Here is a 22,277-nt window from a genome sequence, read left to right on the forward strand (position 1 = left end):
CCCCCCCCCCTAGGCGTTCTAGGGTTAAGACAATGTAATAGAAAATATGTTATTGAACAACTCCTGAATTATTAACGATATAAACAGCGAATTACCATAGCGATTTGCATAGGAATTGCATGTATTTGCATAAAGCATATTGCACAGTGCATACCAAGCTTAATTTTCGTGCCTTTTCCAGCGCCTCGCACTACGGAAGGTACCACTGTCTGACCCAATGACGCAACACACAGCCAGGAGACGACCTCAGACTAGACGAGATAAACCAACCGCCTATCAGGCACCACTGCGATAGGCTTAGCGCAACAATAGATCAACAAAGCCCTCGGCTGGGTCGCTAGGAACAACAAAGTGGACCTTGCCTTTTGTTCGACTGTTCGTAGTTTTCACCCGTAACAAGGGATACAGATGGTTCTTCAGCGACACTAAATTACAGTGGCTTCGAATCGCTGTGGTGGGATGGAAACCAGTAATAAACCTTTTTACATTTACGTGGTATTGGAAGTGTTCAAAACACTGATGACGAGGCAACGATAGGATGAACGGTATAAAGGTCATCACCACCCGAGTTCTAAGATAAGCTTTAAGCTTCGTTTTAACCTTCAATCTTAACCCTCGCCGGACCAATTGGTTTTCTACATACGCGCCGGCCGAGGGGGGGGGGGGCGGGTACGACCCCCCCCCCCTCGCCGTTTCACCCCTGGTGGAGCTAGCGCGTCGCGGAAAAAACGAGCGTGTGCGCCGTTACGAGACGCAGAGATTGGTACCCGATTTTAAGGTCCTAGGTCAACCGGTGACCTCTGAGGTCAGGTCAAGTGCCCCAAGGTACGGTTCAGTTTTTGGTGAATAACTTCGCAAAAAACGGCCGCAGAGCGCCGATTTTGGCAGCATCGTGTTCGTCTCGCTCAGGCGCGTCGAGTGATATACTTTTTGTCCGGGTCAGGTCAACTTGGGGTGTTGACCTCAGGTCAAGGTCAGGTCAGCACCCCCAGGTCACGAAGTTGGTCGAAAGAGGTCATGTCGCATATCATTCGATTCGGCAGGTCTTCCTGAGTCCATTGGTGGCTTTCCCGACTCGCTAGCTCAATTTGATCAAGAGTTATTGACGAAAAACTAATATGACCTTGATGACGTCATAAATGACGTCACGCAAGGTCAACATTGCAAAAGTGACGCATCTAACCTTGCAAGGAGTGCATCAAATCACGATTCTGTGTGCTTGAGATAGTTGGAGATCGTTTCCCGGCGCCAGAATAGCAGTTTTCATTTTTCCCCATTGACTTATAATGGTGAGGTCACGAAAATGACCTGACCTCATATGACCTTTAGGAAAAATCCGAGATATACAAGTTGTGGGACTCATAATGGATACTAGATCCTGCAAGTTTCATTTCCCTGTGACATCTCCTCTGGCAGTGAGGGCGTTGCGAAGTTGCGACATCTGAAGACCGTGCAGAGGTTCACTTATGACGTCATAGGTCAGTGACCTGACCTGACCCAAAAATGCGGTTGGTGTCAAAAGATCCGGCTTGGATCAAAGGTCAGGTATGCCAAGTTTTAACTCTCTATCGCCAGCGTGTTCGGAGCTATCGCGAAAAAAAACCCTATGGGGGGGGCGGCACCCGCCCCCCCCCCCTCGGCCGGCGAGGGTTAAATTTAAATAATCCTTTGTACTGAAACGCTTACATATTCCTTATTTCACAAAACTCCACTACTACATAGGACTGACCCTCGGCCTCCTGCAGGTGTCACTGTGTCTCGGTGTATGTAAGTACCTGTGCCTGACCTTGTCCTCGTGTCTGTCTCAACGTCATTGTCATCGTGTCTGTGTCCCCGTGCACGCCTTGTCTCCGTGACTGTGTCACCGTGTCTTCGTATCTGCATCACCGTGTCTCTGTGTCTCTGTCACCGTGTCTTCGTGCACTAATCTTATTGTGCCTGTTGACTGCTAAGCTGCATCTCAGTATCTTTTGCAACATCGCTCATCTGCAGCATCTTTTAATGTTTCCATGTCTTTGTGACTCCGCGTTTTCTGGACTCCGTATACTTGTTCCCGTGCCTCAATGTTTTCATGTCCTTGTCCTTTTATAGCGTCCCCACTTCCCGTATCTAAATGTCTCTGTGTCCCCGTGACACCCGGGCCGCGTCACCGACTAATGAGTCCTGTCGGGCCAGCCGGTACCGGCGCGGGCCTAACGTCGGTGACGACGCAGGACTGCCGTCAGCGATAACCGGGGCACCCGGCTGATTTGGGAAGGTATGGTTACTTTACAGTGCGCAGTATACAGCACGCAGCACAAAATGCTGCCTTTAGAGCTAAATCTATTGTCGAATATCGAACATACCTACTCCCTCTGAACATATACATATATGATATAATTGTTAATCGTTTTTGAATTACTTACGCTTGTACACTTCTTCGCATCGCAACTGGCAGCGCCTTCACAGTCGGCTTACCGCTCAACTTGAATAATTAGAGGGCTGAAGGGCAGGTGAACATTTTTTTCCGTTCATGTTTTTATTTGCTTGTTATTTGAACGATGTGAACATTTCTCCTCAGAGGTATATGGGGCCCCCGAGCTTCTGCGCGGAACGTAGGCCATCTCTGGCGGAGATGAACCATCGTAATAGCATTGCCAGAGACAGGCAGGGTGGTAACAGTTGACCTGCCATCAAACATTGCAGAATAACGATACCTGATCCAACAGATGCTATGAACGTCACTGCGCTAGCCCGATCCGGTTTCAAGACCGCAAACGAATACGATTTTAAGAAGGAAACTACGGGTCACTCTGGTCCATATGTGCCGACACGGGGAAGTAGGGGCTGGAGAATCTATGTAGATACGGTAACAAAATGGAGTGACCGCACAATGCACATGTGGTGAGGAAACAACGCCGTGATTGTAGCTGTTCAGTCGTGCACAGCACCAAGATACACCTCCCTGATTGTGGACTGTAGAGAAGTGATACTGGTGTGCCGGGATGCATACTAGCATGCAAAGAAAGCTCGCACAATGGACACAACAGACAGCGAAAGGCCGGGTCGAGCTTCGGTGACCCGCTTTACAGTGCAATGCATTGCACCGGATGTTGAGACCTAGTGAAAACAGGATTGGCGTGACTTGCGCATTTCTGAGCTCAGTGACCTGACAACAGTCCAGCGACAGAGTCAAGAGGTCAGCCGAGTCCAGAAACCAGCCTGAAAGTCTAGCACTGGCTGCTTGAGCTCGGATCCAACCGAATAAAGCCTAGCTAACGGGCTGACAAAACACTCGAGTCTCGGAATCGAATATTGGCCGTTGTCCGAGTAGGAGCCTAATGACTACGCCGAACCGTCTGTGTGCGGCGGCCATCGCCGCTCTGGCGCTGGGAGCTGAAGAGCCTCTCTCGACCAACCGACTCTATTTGGCGACCAGAAATGCCACAGTCTATTGACGACGGCGTAAAAGCCGAACTGTGTCGACCAAAGCCGAGTCGGTAATGACTGATTTCATTTGATGTTGCGCCGCCGCTATATACATAGTCCCGTCAGAAATCCGCGGCCAATCCCGTTTCATCCCGCTCACGCAGAATCGAATCCATTCCCGTCTGATCTCCCCGTGCTCAGTTGAGCCCACCTGACACCGTACCGGCGTGTAATCAATGTCGCACAATTTACACCCGGTGTCGGTCGGCGACACACGCGGCGCGGCGGCGACCAATGCGCCGTTTTTGTGTCACCTCTGGCACGCGGCGGTCGGGTGGCGACGAGAGCCGGCGTGCGGCCGAGCGTGATCTCCTATCATCACAGCGTGTCATACGGGAGACGCATGGCCGCCGGATAGGTAATAGAGCCGCGGCGGTCCCCTCGGAGCCGCGTGTGTCGGGGGAGCGCACCGGTCGGTCAGTCGGAGGGACGCGCCGCCGCGCTGGTGGAGGGTGGTGGGAAGGTATGTGCCAGGTATTGAATGCAGCCAAGTGCCCAATAGGAGAGATACCCGAGCAGTGTGGGCTGGACGGGATATAAGTGATACAGGGGGAAAAACGTAAAAATAACCACTTTTTCTTTTTCACTCCTTGGAACTCATTGAACAAGTCTTGTAAACAAACTGCAAATATGGGGCCTGTCCCAGCATTTTGCGTTGCGTGAACCTGAAGTAAGTGCTACAGTATCGCTGAGAATGTCTGTATCGGCAATTCAGCCATTTTTTTTTTATCTGGGTCTGCTTCTTTGCATTGATCAGACCGCAAACGGAGCCTCAATTTTTATGTGAAGGAGCTTCGGTAAACGAGCGTTGGACCTGACAGTTGATGGAAAGCATGCGAATGAAGCTCATTTCATCCTACATACGAGTTACGACGTCAACCTTTCAACAGGATATGGAGCGGAACAATATTGAGATAGGCCGACATTCATTAGACATCGAATACGATCCTGTGCGTTCTGGCCTCTTCCATTTTTTTAGAGGGAGGGGAAGGAGCTACAGTAGAGGATTTATCTAAATTCATAAAATAGGTAATTAATGATTTGGGATGACCAACGCCAACTTCCATTGATATACATAATAGTTAATACACGCAATGCAGTGCACATACTGCATCAGGGATCATAAAATTTGTTCCGTTTGTAATGCTCATGTATGGTGTATTAGTTTGCATGTATGATGTCTACGGTTGTTGCTTACAATCGCATGATGACTGAATGAAAATTAATTTGACAATTACAGTCCAAACTTCCGAGAGCACATGTCGCACTTTTTGACTAACCACATAATTACATCCATAAATATTTAGAGCAACGATAGATATAAACGTGAAACTTACCTGCGATTGGATCCGACACAAAGCAGTGACACCAGTAGGTATGTAAACTAGCCTCCGTTTGGCTTTTCCTGTGTGTCAGAAGTTGCAGTCCAGTCCCTGATATCACCGTGCACTCTATAGTATTCACCACCCACCGCTCCACTCAGTTCTCAGCTAGTCTTTGCCGGCGGTGGTCTGAGCGGGTTCTCCCCCTGGCTGATGGAGCGGCCGGGGGCGACCGACAGCCCGACCTCCGCGTTCCGTGTCCCCAGGCGGACCGCAGGCGGCCGCGGGGCCGCCGCGGCGCCGTGCACTGGGGAGCCAGCGGCCCGTGACGCCCCCGCCCCCGCCCCCGCCCGTCCGGCGGACCGCCCGCCGCCCCGCCCTGCGCTCTGCCGGTTGGTATATCGATGGCACTCAGAAAACCACTGTCATACCGGAGATCTGAAACGGTTTGATGAATGTGAGTCAATTGGTGAACACACATCAAGAAGCAGATCTGTCATCAAGGATTGCCTCCGGTTATTAGGAACAAAATATCAGTATGCGCATTTGCTTTAACCCAGAACCATTTTCAGAGCACATATTCCTAGGCAAAACCCGTAAACTAAAGAACCTCGAGTGCCTACCTTACCTACCAATACTTGCGTAAGCGACATTACCAGATGAGACCACTCATCCAGACGACATACGACACGGATCGGTGCTGTAGAGTCGGATCAGGTTTGAAGTAATGGGTGCACTCTTGCTGCAATGAGTCGCGTGGCATCTGGTATCGACCCGGGTCACATTCCCCAGTGGCGCGGCCGGGACCGCAGCCGTAATTGCTCAATCTAAGGCGGATAGATCCATCATTAGAGAAGGCTGCAGTGAAACCAGAGCGTGCCCACCGCGCGGTTCTATAGCCTTGGCGCGTCTTTGTTCGCCGAATAATATCGCAAATTGAGACATTTATATCGGATACTAATGCGGGCTTTCGGATTTCTCTGTGGGGAAAGAAGCTGAGAATTCGGGCTTGTCTGGCGACTCCAGAATGCTGATTGGTGGACGGATCATCGTTCTTCAGATGCTCAGGTAAAGGTATATGCTGAGAACTGAGCAGGGATAATATGTGTTGCCCGAATGTGCATTTTGCGAATGCAGACTAAACCTTTGGCGACAACTCAGTGTCGTGATGTGAAAATGACTAATTACAGTAATTACTCTAATCATAATCCTGCAGCACACACAAATTTCACACACAATTTCGCTAAGATGTTAACCCGGCAGTTGCTGGGGTATTTTGCCACCCACCGTTTGCTGGGGGGGGGGGGGGGCGTTAAACGCCCCCAGCCGATAACTCGAGAACCAATAGGCGCAGCGAAACGCACGAGGCGGCAAACGAAAGAACGCGACGAGACGCTTTAGATGAGTACTTTAAAGTTGAATTTTGATGTCACAGGTCGGGTCAAGGTTAGGTCAAACACCTGAAATCGGGCTCTCAGTAGCATGGACTTCAGGACTTCGCAATGGGCGCCTCTCGTCATAAACTCTGTCAAAACGGTGCACAATCCACCATATAAGGCCTACAAGAGTGTCAGCTCCATGTAGGGGTCAGTCAAGCATAGGTCAGGGTCAAGGTCAGATCAACCGGGTAGGCAAATATCCCCGAAAACCAAAACTGATATTCGCAGCCTGTGACAAATGATTAATGGGTAATTTGGGGCGTAGAACACGATGGTGACATTCATTTTATCATACGTGTACGTGTTTAGCTCAAAAAGTTCAATTAAAGAAATGCATGTATCATGGTCGTGAAGTAGTCACGAGAAATTGCCAAGATTCAGTTCAAGATTTTGGAAAATGCGGAACGATAATCAATAATCGAAGATAGCCATTTGATTGTTCATGGTATTGGCATTCTAATGGCGTTTACGGTAGGTATGTCTGTATGTCTATTCTGTGATTTTATATGATTTTTTGAACATATGCCGTTTTTGGTCGAAAACTCATAAATCATGACGTCACTAAAACCTCGATATCTTAAAAATTTTCCGAGCAATTTTTTTTTATGTGCATTGCGAATCACGAGACCGCTACGGATGACCGCCCCCCTGAGATCTCGAGAACGAAGCCAGATAGCGAGAAGCGCTAAACGGCATGGGATACGCACGGACAAGGTCTACAATTTTTACAAAGGTCATTTTCAGGTCAGGTCAAAGACGACGTCACAGGGGTCAAAAAGTCAAAATGGCGGCGCTCGATATGGAGAGTTTTTCTCGAATAACTTTCGAACTGGTCAAGACAAGATAGGAACAATCTAAGGGCATCATCGTGATCATCTCGTCAATCCGCATCGAATGATATATATGTTGACCTCGAAAGGTCAAGTTCAAAGGTTGACCTCAGGTCACGTTACCTGAGGTCATCATGTATATCATTCGATATGCCTTGACGAGCTGAACACAATGAGACCATCCGCGCGGCTGTATCTGGTTCCTGTACGGAGTTATTGGCAAAAAAACTTTGGTGACCTTTGATGACGTCACATGACCTTACAGCTGCCCAACAGCAAAACAGACCTCAAGGTAGTGAAGACTGATCGTATATGAAGTCATGTATGGTTTATGGGGCCATTCGGACCCGTTTTAGTGGTAAAAACAGTGAGTTGATTTTTCCCCCATTGACTTGTAAAGGGGAGGTCGAGAAATTGACCTGACCTTAGGTCATCGATATCAAAATTCCGAGATATACAAATTGTAGCTACTAATGACCTTATAACATCCTGCGACTTTCAAAGGCCTCCGACATCTACTGTAGCTCTGGCACGGTGACAAAGTTGCAAAAAAGTGACTTGAGGTTGGGTCATTCAAAGTGACCTGGTGACCTGACCTTAAAAGTTAGGAGGTTCAAACTTGCACACCATGTGTAAAATTGATAAGAAAATAGTCGTACCAAATTTCGTGGCGCTACGCGCCGCGGTTTTTCCGCTATCTACGAAAAACCTCAGGGGGGCGGATATCCGCCCCCCGTCGGTGCGCGGGTTAAGAAATGCGACAGGAAATGGCTTAGCATGGGACTACACTAAATTCGCGCCCAGGCAAAAGGTCCAATGCTGTATTTTTTCTTATTATGTTAAAAATTCGACGTCCTCAGTACCAAGCTCAGTACCTACGAGTCGTAACGCGCTCCAGTCGTCTTGACATTTGTCTTTTCAGTTTAGTCGTCCACGTCATGAGATGTCCGTCAAGACAGCCCATATTCAGCCCCCAGATTTAGCCCGTCATGAGTTGGATTGAAACAGATCCCCTCTCCCATCTTGACCCCCTTCCCATGACTGATCCCCCTCTCCCATGACTGTCGATTCGCCGTGCTGCAATGTGGCGATATGTTAGTGAGACCAAGAGTATCATCCTGAAGATTTCGCCCCAATTTGTATAATGCATGCTCTCATCTCTGATGGTCCTTGGTGATAGCGAGCCATGAGCTGCATGCAGTGTGCACTATGCAGTGTGCACTGTGCAATGCACAGCTATTGAAGCGACATCTAGCGCAGGCACTGTACCACATCGTACAGGTTGGAGTGCCACCTACTGGCTGATTGTGAGCTTCGTCCGTGGTATCGTATTAGAACGGAGGAGCGGGTCACTGATGCGGTGCCCCGGCTAGGAATCTCCCTCGCCACAAGTATGAATGCTGAATAATCAACAACGAGCAAGCTTAGATAACGCATGCTTATATTTATGATCTGAGATGGTACACTTTTTGCCAGGATGAAAAGACATAGAGAAATTATCAATAACATGGCGAAAATGTCAAATATTTAACTGTTACAATGTCTATTGTCAACAACATAATCACAGAATGCTACTGGCACGTAAAGTTCGCGCCCTCCACCTCTGGTGCCTTGATAAAATATCCAAGAATTGCACAAGTACACTTAATAATGGCGGCCATCGTGCCTTATAAAAAATTGCTAATTTTCAGACTCCCGTTATTGTAATTCGATGGAGCTACAGTAAATAAGCGACTTAAAGTTCAAACAAAATGGAGGAAGCTTATTTTTACTTCTAATTTTGCAAATTGAATGCATGCCATCTATAGCCGTGCCTACCCGAGGTGGCACCCGTAATCGTGATAGTGGTTGAAATAAACTAAGAATTAGAAGACGAGAAGAATATCCTATAACTATTACCACTTTGTTTTCGAAACGTATTCAGATTTTGATAAATTATATCAAAAATATTATCCAACAATGTGATACAAAAAAAGGAAATCCCACAATGGCAGACAAAGTCGAAGAGATGCATTATTGAAAGGCATCTTTGAAGCAGTTCCTGCAACTCTCGCAATATAGGACAGACCCGAAACCTCCGCCAAACACTCACGCTAAAATCCGTTTGCATTCAAGTACGGCAAGCCTGCGGTTCAAGTCCCGCTTCCCGGGATGCGGAGGCGGGATTCTCCGTTAGGCGGCCGGCGGGGGACCGGCGGGTCGGCCACTAAATCTGCGGAGCCGCCGGGAGCTCGACGTGGCCCGACTGCCGGCCGAAGACGACTTTACTGCGAGCCGCTGATGGCTGACGGCCTGACGATGTTTACACTGCAATACACACCGCCCCGAATCGCCAGATGAGACGGATTTCGCCTTGACGCTGCGCAAAACACGGGCCAGTTGCGGAGGTCAATTTGATGTCGGTAGAACGCAGTAGCTTGTGCCGTTTTTTTCTTCTGTTTGCTTGACATACGATTATATGCGCCGTTGTTACGCTCATGATCAGTTTATCACAGATTATTAGTATCTTTTTAACTGGCTCAGCTCTAATTAGTGATCAGTTCCATTTCAATTTTCATCTTTGGCATTGCTTTCGTGTAACGGTCTGTCGTAAGTTTAACATATTCCTCATTGGGACCACGCTGGAGGGGGTGTTTTTGCATCCCGAGAATGGCTTGCTACGATTGCTCTCTTCTGTCTGAGCTCAGCATAGGTAAGCCATGGTGTTATTTTGTTACACAATGGCTCAGCAAAGACTTTACTTTAATTAATAGTGAACAAGCTGGTGTCGGCATTGTTAGGTGGATGTACTCGTAAACAGACAATACTCTCTAATAAAGCGAGAGCTGCGTTACCAATTTTTCCAATCAATATGCCATTTTTCATTTCGTCAACATGCCTTATTAGAGAAATGCTGTGAAAATAAATGATGTATATAATTGTGTCGAGGTAAATTATGTTCTTACACGCCTATACCATGCCATCACTCCGATGCGCAGGATCGGGACTGGTGCACTTAAATTCCCAGTAACCTGCCGCTGGAGAAGAGATACTGGCTTATGTACTGTGTCTGACGTCCCCGACTACCCAGGGAAATACGTTACACACCGACTGTGTCCAGCAATGCGGGAAATATATGTGTTACGAGCTTGCTGATTGAACTCGGAATCGTCGTGCAAGAGATTCCGGCTATCACATAGACGTGCATTTGGTTGAAGGAAGAGCGCTTTTGGATGGAGCATCGTTTGTTACCGAAGCATCAATTTTGTCGATTCTGCTCGAATGGAAAGATTTGACCGCTGGCTTCGAATAGGTACCATCCTGAGTTGCATCGATATTGGCTAGATCTTTCAACAAATTGCCGAGAGGAATGCAATCTAGCGCAACTGACCTTGGCATAGTTTGATCTCGCTGGGCTGGAGCAATGATGTGCACGCTCCGAGCATTCTTGCAACGCTGGTGAGATACCCAGCTGGCTTGTATTGTGAATCCAACTGGTCATCGAATTGGTGATTTACGCTGACCATTGCTTCGGTTCGAATTGGTAGAAATCTCTACAGGTTCGGTTCAAACCTGTAGAAAACCTGAACAATTTTGCATGATAGAACGACTGGCCGTTAACAACGTTAACCACCATTTTTAGGGCAATTGGAATCATGTTTATCTTATATTGCTTATTAACATTCTTGATTGAAAAAAGAAATAAATGTCGAAAGTAACATGATAATGACACAACGGAGTAGGTAAGTGACAAAACGGAAACAGCACAAACGCTCTCCGTGAAACCTTGTAAAAGTGAACTCGTAGTTTGGTCGCACCCAGCAACTTCCAAAATAAATACCAATCCCCTCGACGGAAACATGTCTTGGTGTTGTGACCTGGAGAGAAAATATGACGCTGCCATTTCCTTACTTTTTTGTGAAAGGTGGCACCAGCTGCGCCGCTTGTTGACGTGTGACCAACGATACTTATACATCACGTGTATAGACGCAGCCGCTGCTGTACAGTCGAGTACTCGCTGCGTGATTAATGGGACGACACTGCCCGGCTGACCTTTCATGTGCCGCTCTCAGGCGCGACATTGCAGCCGGTCCCCGGGAGAAACATGGAAGGAGCCAGGATGTATAGGATTATGAATCGTGTACGAGGTAGGGGAGCCGCAAAAAACATGTCCGGGAAGCAGGGAAGAGTGATGCTGGAGTCATGATGCTGGCTGGAAGAGAGAAAAGGTGCGCTAGAAATGAATGAGTTATATAGCAAGAGTGGTTAACAAACGTGTTTTCAATCTGCAGCCCACCTCCCCTCACAAAAACTTGCTCCGTTACACGTCTACCGAAAGACTCGCTTAAATTTATCAATATAGGGATATTCGTGCGGTAAACTATTTATGAGCTGGTGTGAATTTTTGTTTTTAATCATAATGCTGTAATTATGCCGCAGCTGTATTTGGTATGCCCTAATTTGCTGATATCGCTGGACTGTGCTGCCCACCCGTGACCGGGTCACGTGTTCCCTCCTCCATCCGCTGCTCCGTACCGCGCCGGCACCAGGCTGCAGCGGGCACGCGGCGGTAACCTGGTCCAGACCTACCAATAAATCGGCGGCGGCCCATCCATCGGAGGCTCGCTGTAATTTCCTGATCGTGCCCGGACGCCACCCTGATGGGATGCCAGCTGGTGCCTGCGCCGATACCCATGGCGCGATCGCACAGCGCGGCGGCTCCCACCCGGATCACACAGATGAGCACGGATACACTCAGCGCATAGTGTCTCATCCCGGGAAGAAAGAATGGAAATAATGTGGGAAACAGACTGCCCTCTCCAGTTCCTCTGACTGAAAGTCTGGTTTGGAGCTGTTTTCCGCCGCGAAATGTGACCGCTGGCTTGAAAAATCTCCGTTCGACGAAGGCAGTATGCTTTACGTCGAGCCAATATGGTATGTAAATCATAAGCGGATCTCGGGCTGACGCCCGTCAGCTGTCGGTCTATTGGAGGCGGTTCGGTCTATTGGAGGCGGCTGGGTCCGTCTGCCGCTACTGTCAATCCGGGTTCCTGAACAAACGGCGACCGACAGCTGCAGCCGCCCCTGACGGGGGCACAGCAGACAGCGGAAGCGCACAGAGCTGATTTTGACGTGCCGACTTCCAGATCAGCTCGGACAACAGTATGGCATTGAACTGGATGACCCACCCCTTATGAATGACATCTGACGCCGGGCACATGCATTGCAGTTCCATAATGCATCATCGGACGCTGACATCATCTCATCTTTTCTTCAGTGTGACATCTGGCTCCATTATTTAAAATTCCAATTAATCTATCAAAGGGTAACTGTGATCGGATTTCCGTGGTCGCTCGGATCAACACTGAGACTCAGCAAGCGAGTGGAAAAGCTACATAAAGAAACTTCCAAAAAACGGCTTTAAAATTTACTCCTCCCAAAACCTGATAATTGATTTTAAGTCACAAAATTTGCACTGGAGAGAGAACTCTATGCATCCATCAACCCTGAAAATGCGTTGCTTTAAGTGCCATAGGAGCCAATTGCCAGGGGTCGGACCCTCTCTCTTCTCCCTCCCCTCCCCCTCTTCAGCCGTATGCTTTTTGAAAAAAAAGCCCTGACCTGGCAAGGGTCAGGGAGCTGGACTCATGAGGACCGTTAGCATGAAATATGAAAGAAATCCCTATCGCAGCATATGCCTATTACCTACGCGGTCAAACAGCCTTTCACATTCGACGAACAACAGACAATCCGCACAACAAACAAATTATCTCATTTTGACTATAGCCTCTGCTTATGACATGCAGCCTGTGTGATAAGCAGGAGCGTCGACGCGACGGTGGGGGCCCAATCGATGCCACTTGTTTTCGTGCCACTTCTCGAGCCACTATTCGGATGTAAACTGGATTACACGTCTCATTCGAATGGTTTACTATCTGACAGATATGTGCTTGAAAGTCTGCATTTTTTATCCTCAAGAAATAGAAACGTTGTAACGAGGCCTGAAAGGTTGACTCCGCGTCGTTGCGATCCTGTCGAAAGTACATCTTAAAAAGTGTCGTTTTTTTTGTCAGCTTTACCTATAACAGTCAACGAGCTGAGTTGTCTGTGCCAGGCCAGGGCCATTGAAGGAGCCCAAATTAGGTATCCTTGAATTGGGCTCTGAAATAAGTAATAACTATCGCTTTGGCCACCATATTTATCTATTAGTTAAATATATTGAGTGATGTGAATTGTGAATATATCAGGAATGCTGAAAACGGAGAGGCGAGACCAAAATGACACAAAGAGTAGCACACCTTTGAATTTATTGTGTGATCTACTCATAACTCAGAGACGCGGCCAATCTGAAATCCCTTCCCCTATAAGCTCAGCACTGATAACTTTCAGGCCAACACGAGCGCTATACTACCTCATAAAAATATACGGTTATATATCCCGAAACACGTCATCACGTTCTGGTGTCGCACCATTTGGCCACGTTTACTTCGCAATACCCCAATAGAATGGCGAAATATAGAGCATGCATCACTTGACGCCTCGCTAAGCTATGGCTCGTATCCACCTGGTTACGAGCCAGCAGTGTACTCTAAGCAGGGATGAGTGCTATCCGCAAGCGACACGCACCAGCACACGCCCTCACTCCAGCACTGACACCATCTCGGACAAACAGACGCATTACGAGCCACACTCTCCATCAAGTTCTGTCGACGCTGCACTTACAGCGTTATCACGATCGCCATCGAACACAGCAGAGAACACGCACAGCACTTTCCGCACACCGGTATAGGATCGTATAACATATAATACAAACGCCATCCGTGTCTCATCTCATGATTGGAGACCATCAAACTGTTTCTCGAATATCCTCTCTCGGAGCGACCACCGATCAAGTTACGGGTTTTTACGTCATGCCCTCCTCATGATCATCCCGAGAGAAACGGAGTGCAGACCACGGCACCGTTATCAGCTACGTGCGTCAGAAATGGCGAGCTGGGTATTATATCTGACCGATACCGGTTTCACCCGCGTCCTCTCATCTCCGGGCCGGGCATGTATAACACTCACAATTCTCTGTCACGCACGCGATGGTAACACGCAGATCGCTGAGCAGAGTTTGGTTCACACTTCACCGCACGGCGCATCGAACCACCGAAACGCATACTGCAATCGATGGATTTTTTTTTGTCCCGATCCACCTGTCTAAACCAGTTTACCGCACCACCACCCAGGGCTGAGCCGCTGCACTGTCCACAGCAGCCGTCCCGTCCACAGCAAAACTGCACTGCCCGTCCACCGCAGTGGCAGTTTCGTCCACTGCCGACTGACGCTCGGCTATCTGACGGGTGCAGGACACCATGCGGAGATCTTTGGGCCACCGAACGATAGATGGACACTGGGGACCGGCCACAAAGACCGTGCCTGGCGCCCTGCGATATCGTGGCCAGTTGTGTTCGGACGCGCACTGAGCGAGCGAGAGAAACAACCGACTACAAAGACAAGGCAGAAAACAATGAGCACACCTCGCGACTGCCCAGTATCCGGCGACGGAAAGAAAAACATCCAACAGACTCCGCCTACACACAGAAACACTGCATCGCGCTTGGGCGATGTATGCTCACCGTCACCCGAACCTATCCGATAAGACACCGACAAACAAAGTTCGTGCCCTTTACTGGCAATGACGAGTGAGCTCTGAGTCTCTTGTGGGCCATCTCACGACACTCGAGCGGGTTCAACAGGTTGTCGGATTCCACAGGTTGGCACTGAGTCGACAGCTCGGGTAGCGGACTGCCAGGAATATATATGAGCAGTCGTTGGTCATACAAGAGTCTCCAGATCCCAATGGTCACCACCGCGCTAAAAATGATTGATCGGCCAAAGCTTACGCAATAATGGCCCGGAAATGAGAGAGAACAGAAGAGGGAGAGGAAGGGGAAAAATAAACATAAAAATAAATAGAGAGAGAGAGAGGGGATAGACAAAGAGAGAGAGAGACTGAGAGAGAGAGAGAGAGAGAGAGAGAGAGAGAGAGAGAGAGAGAGAGAGAGAGAGAGAGAGAGAGAGAGAGAGAGAGAGAGAGAGAGAGAGAGAGAGAGAGAGAGAGAGAGAGAGAGAGAGAGAGAGAGAGAGAGAGAGAGAGAGAGAGAGAGAGAGAGTTCGTCATGCATGATATTCAATCGTGAGATTCAGGATATTGGTGAGAGTATTTACTTCCATAGGACAGCCTAGGCCAGGATACATTTCCTTTGAAGTTTCTCAGCGCAGGAAAACACAAGCATCTTGAGCAACAACCGGTGAGACGCGATTTCTTCTCAGCAGGGGCCGATTCAGGAATGGGCCGGCACCTAGAGCACAGCTAAAAGTTTAAACTTTTCAGAATATGAAAAAAACAATATGTTGTCTTAAAGGTAGTGTGCCACCTTTGAAAGATTTCCCATTTTATTTTTCCTAGGATAAGAAGCTTCTGTTTTTACTTACCTAATATCGCAAAAAAATCAAAAATGGGCCTGGAATAGTGCCTTTTTCGCCTAAAAGTTTTTCGGTTTTTAGATATGAATAACAACTGTAGTGGGCTCACCTGCAAACAGGCGTCGGGCAACAATCGCGAATGCGGCGCACTTGTGACAATAAGCAAAGGTCATTATAGTGTTACGACCATACGACGTACGGGAATGAGTTATCAGCTGTCTAATCGTAGACAACACAATGTCGAGCCTTAAACTGTAAGCCCGTATTGGTATTGTTTCTTTTATTTGGCTGTCGAACATTATTTATGGTTTGAAATATGATTTTATGTAAAATAATTGATATGAAAAAGCCGTCTTATAAGTTATGACCCCATTTCACCACACGCAAGTGGCAGAAATGACAATGATCAGCTGACGCATTTTTCTTGGCCGAAGTCAGAGCGCGCGGCCCGACGCACCACGCGTATTTGGAAATTCCGACCTCGACGAGCATCAGAAGCCACCTAACAGGCGTGTTCGAAACCGCAGGAGATGATGATGAACAGGTTTATCGAAACTTGATTGGATGAGCATATCGGTAATAGCGATTTCAGTGTGTGCATTTATTGTTCATAGTGGTGTGAAATGTGGTTGGGGTACGACCGACAACCCGTCGGGGCGAATTTCGCACTGGGGTACTCAAAATTTGAAGAATTTAAGACGTTTCCATGAGTTTTGAAGGTATGGATAAGTTCTAAAAATCCGGTTCTCCTTATCTGGGCCAGTAACTCCATACGGTCCAAGAAAGCTGGCACACTACCTTTAAACCTGTTGATTTTTGTCGATTTTCTTTAGGGCGAAACATAAATGTAACTTTTCACTGTACGATAGAGTTCGTAAACGTGAGAAGTTCAACAGATTCAGCTTTCGGGAACAATGTAGTAAAATGTTTGAGGGTTAATCCTAAGCATCTCCTGGTCTGCCCCTGCCACACAACTACTCGTCTACACCCAGCTCTCCACGATTCACGTACACACAAAAATAGGGCTGCGTTTGACCTGTCCGCAGTGTCTCGGCTCGTCCCCGCGCTCGCCCGGTCAGGTATCGGCGCGCCGCGTGCACGGGTCCCTGCGGCGGCTGTGGCTGTGCGTCGGCCACAGGTATCTGTCGGTCCGCCTCCTGCTGCAGGTATCCCCCAGTGGCGGCGAGGCCTATCGACCCCATCCGACCGCAGCATTGGCGCCGAGAGCGCGCCCTCCCCGGAGACGCGCGGCGGCGACACGATCGAACCGGGAGGGATGCGCGCCGGCCAGGCCGTGCGCCACCCGCTCCCCGGCCGCTCACGTGAGGCAGGCCGCCGCTCACTAGCATGTAGTAGGGCCAGTAGCCGACGTTGAAGCACAAGAAGCCGATGGGGAAGACGATGCGGGAGAAGGCATCGATGCGCTGCGCTTGGCGCTTGGACTCGGTTCGCTGCAGATCGTGGAACAGCAGCTGCGGATGTGGCTGCTGCTTCTGCTTGCCCTAAAAACGAAAACGAGGTGTGTTTACAACTTACATTGACTGTGGTAAATACCGAGCCAGCGCTTTTCGTGCATTTTAAAAAGCATTTGCTTGATTTGATGAATGAGCACTTAGAAAAGAGCATTTGATGTTACCGTAAAAGCTCCTACCGCTGGTCATGCTTTCTATTCAACGATAGATTTGAGGCTGAAACTAATCTAGCTGTAGTCTCATATTCAGATGGCGAGATGCAATAACATAATTGTGAGATATCATGTTTGTGACTTCGCAGACAAAAGTTAAAAATAAACACTTTGACGGAAGTCGTTAACCTTGTATAGACCCGCTTATATTTTCGCCAGCTCACACCCTGACAGTCCACATCTGTTCCCCAAGGTAATCATCCTGACGCGACTTCAGCTGCACTCTGACGCATAGATGTGTCCTCAGTTGTTTTCGCACTTGACGTGCCTGGGCGTTTCCACATCCTCGCGTGTCTCCCATCGTCCCCTACCCTGACGTTTCTCCTGTTTATCCCTCACCCATGACGTGTCTTGAGTCGTCCCTCACGTGTTCCCAACTGGCCCTCACCATAACGTGTCCCCATACTACTTCACCCTGACGTGTCCCCAGTCTTCCCTCAACTTAACGTGTCCACAGATATCCTTCACCTTGATGTGTCCTGTCCCCCGTTGTCCCTCACCTTAACGTGTCCCCAGTTGTTTTCGTCGTGCAGCTCCTGGTGTTCGTGCTCCCGGCTGATGGCGCTCTGGAACTCCTGCAGCGTCGGCCGCTTGCGCCAGAGGTAGTTGACCAGCGTGAACTCGAGCAGCGCGGCGAAGATGAACGTCGTGCACACGCCCATCCAAATGTCGATCGCCTGCGAGCATGACAGACATGTTTTGACACGGAATCTTTGCCTTTACTTTGGGATGATCTTCAGTTGTCAAACACATTGCCTGCCTTCCCACCGACACACCGTTATTCATTATTTCCCCGTCTCTTGTGTTTCTGTTTTTCTAATACCCACTTGTGGTGGTTTACGGAAACATTCAGGATTTAAATATGTAAAGCCTTCAGCTTTTATCGATAATGCAGTTGATGGTTCCCTCTGCTATGCCACAATAATGTTCGCAATTGGTTTAGCGCTTCTCCGTCAGTGGCGGGGATCAAAGAAGTGTCTTGTCAACAGCGGTCGCTAGTCAGTGTCCTCTGCTCTTCTTCGCCGTTTAAAAATGTGTAGGTTGTTTATCAATAAGACGTTTATTTCTACAACAAAGGCTAGTCGAGCAGCGATTTCTATACCAACTGATTATAGCTCCATTACACATGTCGCAAGTATGCTTGGATACACCGCATTCCTAAAAGCTGATAGCGTTGCGCTCGTGCTCTTGCTGTTTGGTTTGGAAGCCGGAATAACGACCTGGCGACAGCCGACATCCTCGGTGACATATAGTTCCGGCCATGGAGGACCATCCGTCGTTACAGTTGACAGGTCGCCACGGATCACGGAGTTATTATGGTATTTGTCAGCCGTGTTTTCATGATCAGTGTCAACAGCCACGAAACCAAACGAAAGCCCAGTCTCACGAATCATGCAATACAATGTCTCTGCTCTCATCAAGGACAGAAATAGAAACCCACTCACTCTGAACGACGTATATTGCTGATAAATGAACAAAACTGACAGTCTATTGACTTCGAAAAAGGCCTGCAGAGCAAACACTTGGAGCAAACATCATCTCTAACAAACAGAACCTTTTCAAGATCACTTGAGCGACTCGTCTGGCAGATTATGACCAATCAGAGCGGTCATTTTGGGAATGTGTTGCAGCTGTTCTGGGTCGGCGGGGCCCACGGAAGAGCGATCGCCGACATTGGTCTGAGGCTTTCAGCCCCGGCCGGCCGCCGTTCCTGCTCTGTTTGTGGCAGAGACCGGTGACGCCGATTCGGAGCTCTATTATTCGTGATGTGGAGCCCGTCTGAGACTGAGTTGGCACCCACAGAGCCCGAGTATCGCTGAGTGGTGTATTGTGCTGTGGTGAATGGGCCGAGAGTCGAGACAACGAACACGAAAAACGGCCGGCTCTGAGGAGCCGGCGAATCAGCGAGTTTGTTGGCTGTTTGATGTTTATTTCCCTCTCAAAGGGCCAGTCATAGCAACGAAACGAAAATGGATGTTACAGCGAAATGGATGTTACAGCTGGAAAGTACAGTTGCAGGGCTTTACTAACTACTCACCTATTGAAAGTAAATTCGTCTTCATAATGCATTGCTGCCTTTATGGTACTATGTAGTATTGGACGTCAGAGCGACGTTGGAAGTAGGCTTTTTAACGGCTAACTTATAACGAATAACCATTAACCGTCATACACGTCAGACACTGCCTTCGATTTATTCCGCTTGTTTCGTTGGGTTCCAGTCCTCGTCAATGGGCAGAGACCGCCAGAACTCCATTCGCTTCTGGTACGCTCCCGTGTCGGGCCGCGGGCTCGAGGAGAGGCGCATGTGGTTGTCCTGCCTCTCCTTGTAAGGTTTCCACGCGGACACGTTCAGAAGGGCGGACTGCGGCCGGCCGGTGCGGATGAAGCCGGACCAGACGCTGGTCAGTTTGGTGGCGAACTCTCCGTCCCGCCGGCTGGCCGGGAACCGCGGCCCGGTGAACAGGTAGCGCAGGTCGTCCTTGTGCGACACACCCCACGGGAAGAACGGCAGCTCCGAGTTGCCCGCCTTCTGGGCGAGCAGCGCCGGGAACGACGTCTCCGGCACCTCCTCCAGCACGTACTTGAAGACGGGCGCGGTGCTGTGACGCGCCTGCAGCCGCACCGCCACGTCCACGCCGCTGGCGAAGTAGCGGTCGCCCTCAGCTTGGATGAACTGGGCGGCTGTGGTGAGGCCCGGACGCTGCGTGCCAAAGTAGAACTGTCTGATCGCCTCGTACAGAGCACTGGTGTTGCGCTGCGTCTCCAGACCGAGCCAGACAGGTCCGTTGGTGTCCGGGTTGCGGCGCAGGCTCTCCAGGGCGGAGGCGTTCAGCAGGCTGAAGGAGCCGAACGTGCCGCCCTCGTCGCTGTTGAAGCCGACCAGCCAGGGCACGTCGGCCACCTCACCGCGCTCCAGCAGGCGGCGCGGCGAGTCGGGCAGGAAGGCACCCGGCACACCGCGCTCCACGCGCGGCCGGAACGCGAACACCATCGGGTAGATGGACCAGCGGCGGAAGGCCGGCTCCAGGGTGGCCACGATACTCTGCGCGGACGCCTCGCGCAGACAGTCCACCAGCTCGGCCGACCGGTTCACGGGACAGCCGAGCGCCGCGCCCACCTGTTCCGCCTTGGTGCGCTGCCCCTCGCCGAGCGCCCAGAACGACAGCGCCGTGGCTGACTGCGAGATGGCCCGCTGGAAGAGGCCTCGCGACAGCGGCGACAGCATGTGCAGATGGACGGAGGCACCGCCGGCACTCTCCCCAGCCAGGGTCACTCGGTCCGGGTCACCGCCGAACGCCGCGATGTTGTCCCGCACCCAGCGAAGCGCCAAGACCTGGTCGTGCAGGCCGTAGTTGCCCGGCGCCGCCTCGTCCTCGGTGGTCAGGAAGCCGAACGGCCCCACGCGGTAGTTGAAGGTGACCAGGATGATGCCCTCGTCGACGAAGCGGCCGCCGCCGAGCTGCCCGGGTCCGCCGGAGCCGAAGTTGAACGCTCCGCCGGGAATATACACGACCACATGTCTACCGGGAGCGGACGGTGGGTCCTCCGGCAGCGAGGGCGTGTACACGTTCGCGTACAGGCAGTCCTCGGAGCCTCTGAACCTGTCGACGTAGAGCTGGGTGCACGGTTCGGACGGTGAGCCGGCGTCGCGCGTGCCGTTCCAGGGCTGCACCGGCTCCGGTCGGCGGAACCGCAGCGCGCCGACCGGCGGCTGCGCGTACGGTATGCCGTAGAACGCGGGGTACGGGGTGCCGGCCGCGCTGGTCTCCGTCGTACCGAGCAGCTCTCCGTCCGAGAGTCTGACCCTCGGCCGGTCTGCGCTGGCGACGGCCAGGGTCACTACCAGCAGGAGGAGGGCCAGGTCCGTAGCCGACATGGTGGCAGCAGAGCGGCGCTGTCCGCCAGCCGCCCCGACACACAGCCACAGACTAACACCGGTCCGGAAACGACTCGGCCTATACGTCCGCCCAGGACGGCCCAACTGAATATACAAAACGCGACCTCAGTGACGCGGCCAGCAGAAAAACACGCACGGTTGGGAAACAGGTCACATCCGGCTCCGCTTTTTTAGGTTTGTGAACCGCTCCAGTGTCCTTCTAAGGCTCCGCGCTCATTGAAGGTCACATCCGCATCGAAGGCTGTGAAGTGATGTGTGAACTTTACTACTGCGTATTAAATGGAACGCTATTTTGTGAATGCCAGCTGGGGACACGGCTCAGCATCCACACACCGATTACCTATATTATATGTAGTCAGGTGATGTGGAGCAATTCAGTACCATATGAGTGAAGTTTCGCTTTTTCTGGGGCTGATTGTCCTTCTTTACACAGGTGTGTTTCTAGCCCTTCTGCAGTGCCGAGTGTCACAATATGGGCTTTGAACAGACGGCACAAACATCAGGTTTTCGGTGAAACTGGGGAAAACTGCTACAGAAGCACTTTAAATGCCAAATGATGTGCACGGAGACGAAACAATGTCTCGTGCACGAGTGTTCGAGTGTCACAAATGGTTTGTGAGTGAATGAGATGACGTGGAGGGTGATTCAAAGCCTGGACGTCTCACACCAACCAGAAATGAAGATAATATCCACGAGCCTGATGCGCAACGATCGCAAACGGACAGTAGGGGAGAGTGGGGCACATTCGTGAATGGGGCACATTCGTTTTCAGCAGTTTATGGGAACACGAGTGACTGCACGAGCTCAAGGTAAATTATGGAAATATGTCTATCATTGCCGCCCTTCGTTCACCGTAGAAGACAACACTGTACCTGCTGTCATGCTTGATAAAAACGCAAATTTGTAACATTCGTGAGCTTTCCAAACTTTTCTCATATCATCCATTTTCGTGATCCTGACTCGGAAATGTGGTTCAGCTTTTCAAAATGGGGGGTGAAGAAGCTCACTCTATTCACGGAACTGCTGCAAACTTGTTTGTTGAAAAAGTGTCATTTTTTCAAAAAGAAATTTTGAAATATATTACTAATAACGTTGTGGGGCAGGTTCGTGTACGCACTGCCTGGGGGCACATTCGTGCATATTTTTTTTAGTTTTTGCGATTTATGACTTTATCTGTAGTAGGTT

General features: G+C 50.0%; 3 protein-coding genes across 3 annotated transcripts in view; all 3 read right to left on the reverse strand.

Moving 5' to 3' along the window:
* LOC122389274 overlaps window positions 1-5,126 on the reverse strand; it is a 34,154-nt gene extending 29,028 nt beyond the window's left edge. The window contains exon 1 of the mRNA XM_043381149.1: window positions 4,806-5,126. The gene's annotated coding sequence lies outside the window, so the exon portion shown is untranslated. The remainder of the gene's footprint in view (window positions 1-4,805) is intronic.
* An 8,203-nt stretch (window positions 5,127-13,329) lies between these two features.
* Window positions 13,330-22,277, reverse strand: part of LOC122389276 (glycine receptor subunit alphaZ1-like) — a 36,518-nt gene continuing 27,570 nt past the window's right edge. Inside the window, exons 8-9 of the mRNA XM_043381154.1 lie at window positions 17,695-17,871; window positions 13,330-17,012 (exon numbers count right to left, since the gene is read on the reverse strand). Of these exons, the coding sequence (XP_043237089.1) occupies window positions 16,485-17,012; window positions 17,695-17,871 (705 nt within the window). The 3' untranslated portion in view covers window positions 13,330-16,484. The remainder of the gene's footprint in view (window positions 17,013-17,694; window positions 17,872-22,277) is intronic.
* LOC122389275 (esterase FE4-like) lies at window positions 18,625-21,173 on the reverse strand. Its single transcript, XM_043381151.1, has one exon. The coding sequence runs from the start codon at window positions 21,069-21,071 to the stop codon at window positions 19,386-19,388; it is 1,686 nt and encodes a 561-aa protein (XP_043237086.1). The 5' UTR covers window positions 21,072-21,173; the 3' UTR covers window positions 18,625-19,385.

The sequence above is a fragment of the Amphibalanus amphitrite genome, unplaced genomic scaffold, assembly GCF_019059575.1.
Source record: "Amphibalanus amphitrite isolate SeventyFive unplaced genomic scaffold, NRLGWU_Aamphi_draft 000352F_arrow, whole genome shotgun sequence".
Taxonomy (NCBI): domain Eukaryota; kingdom Metazoa; phylum Arthropoda; class Thecostraca; order Balanomorpha; family Balanidae; genus Amphibalanus; species Amphibalanus amphitrite.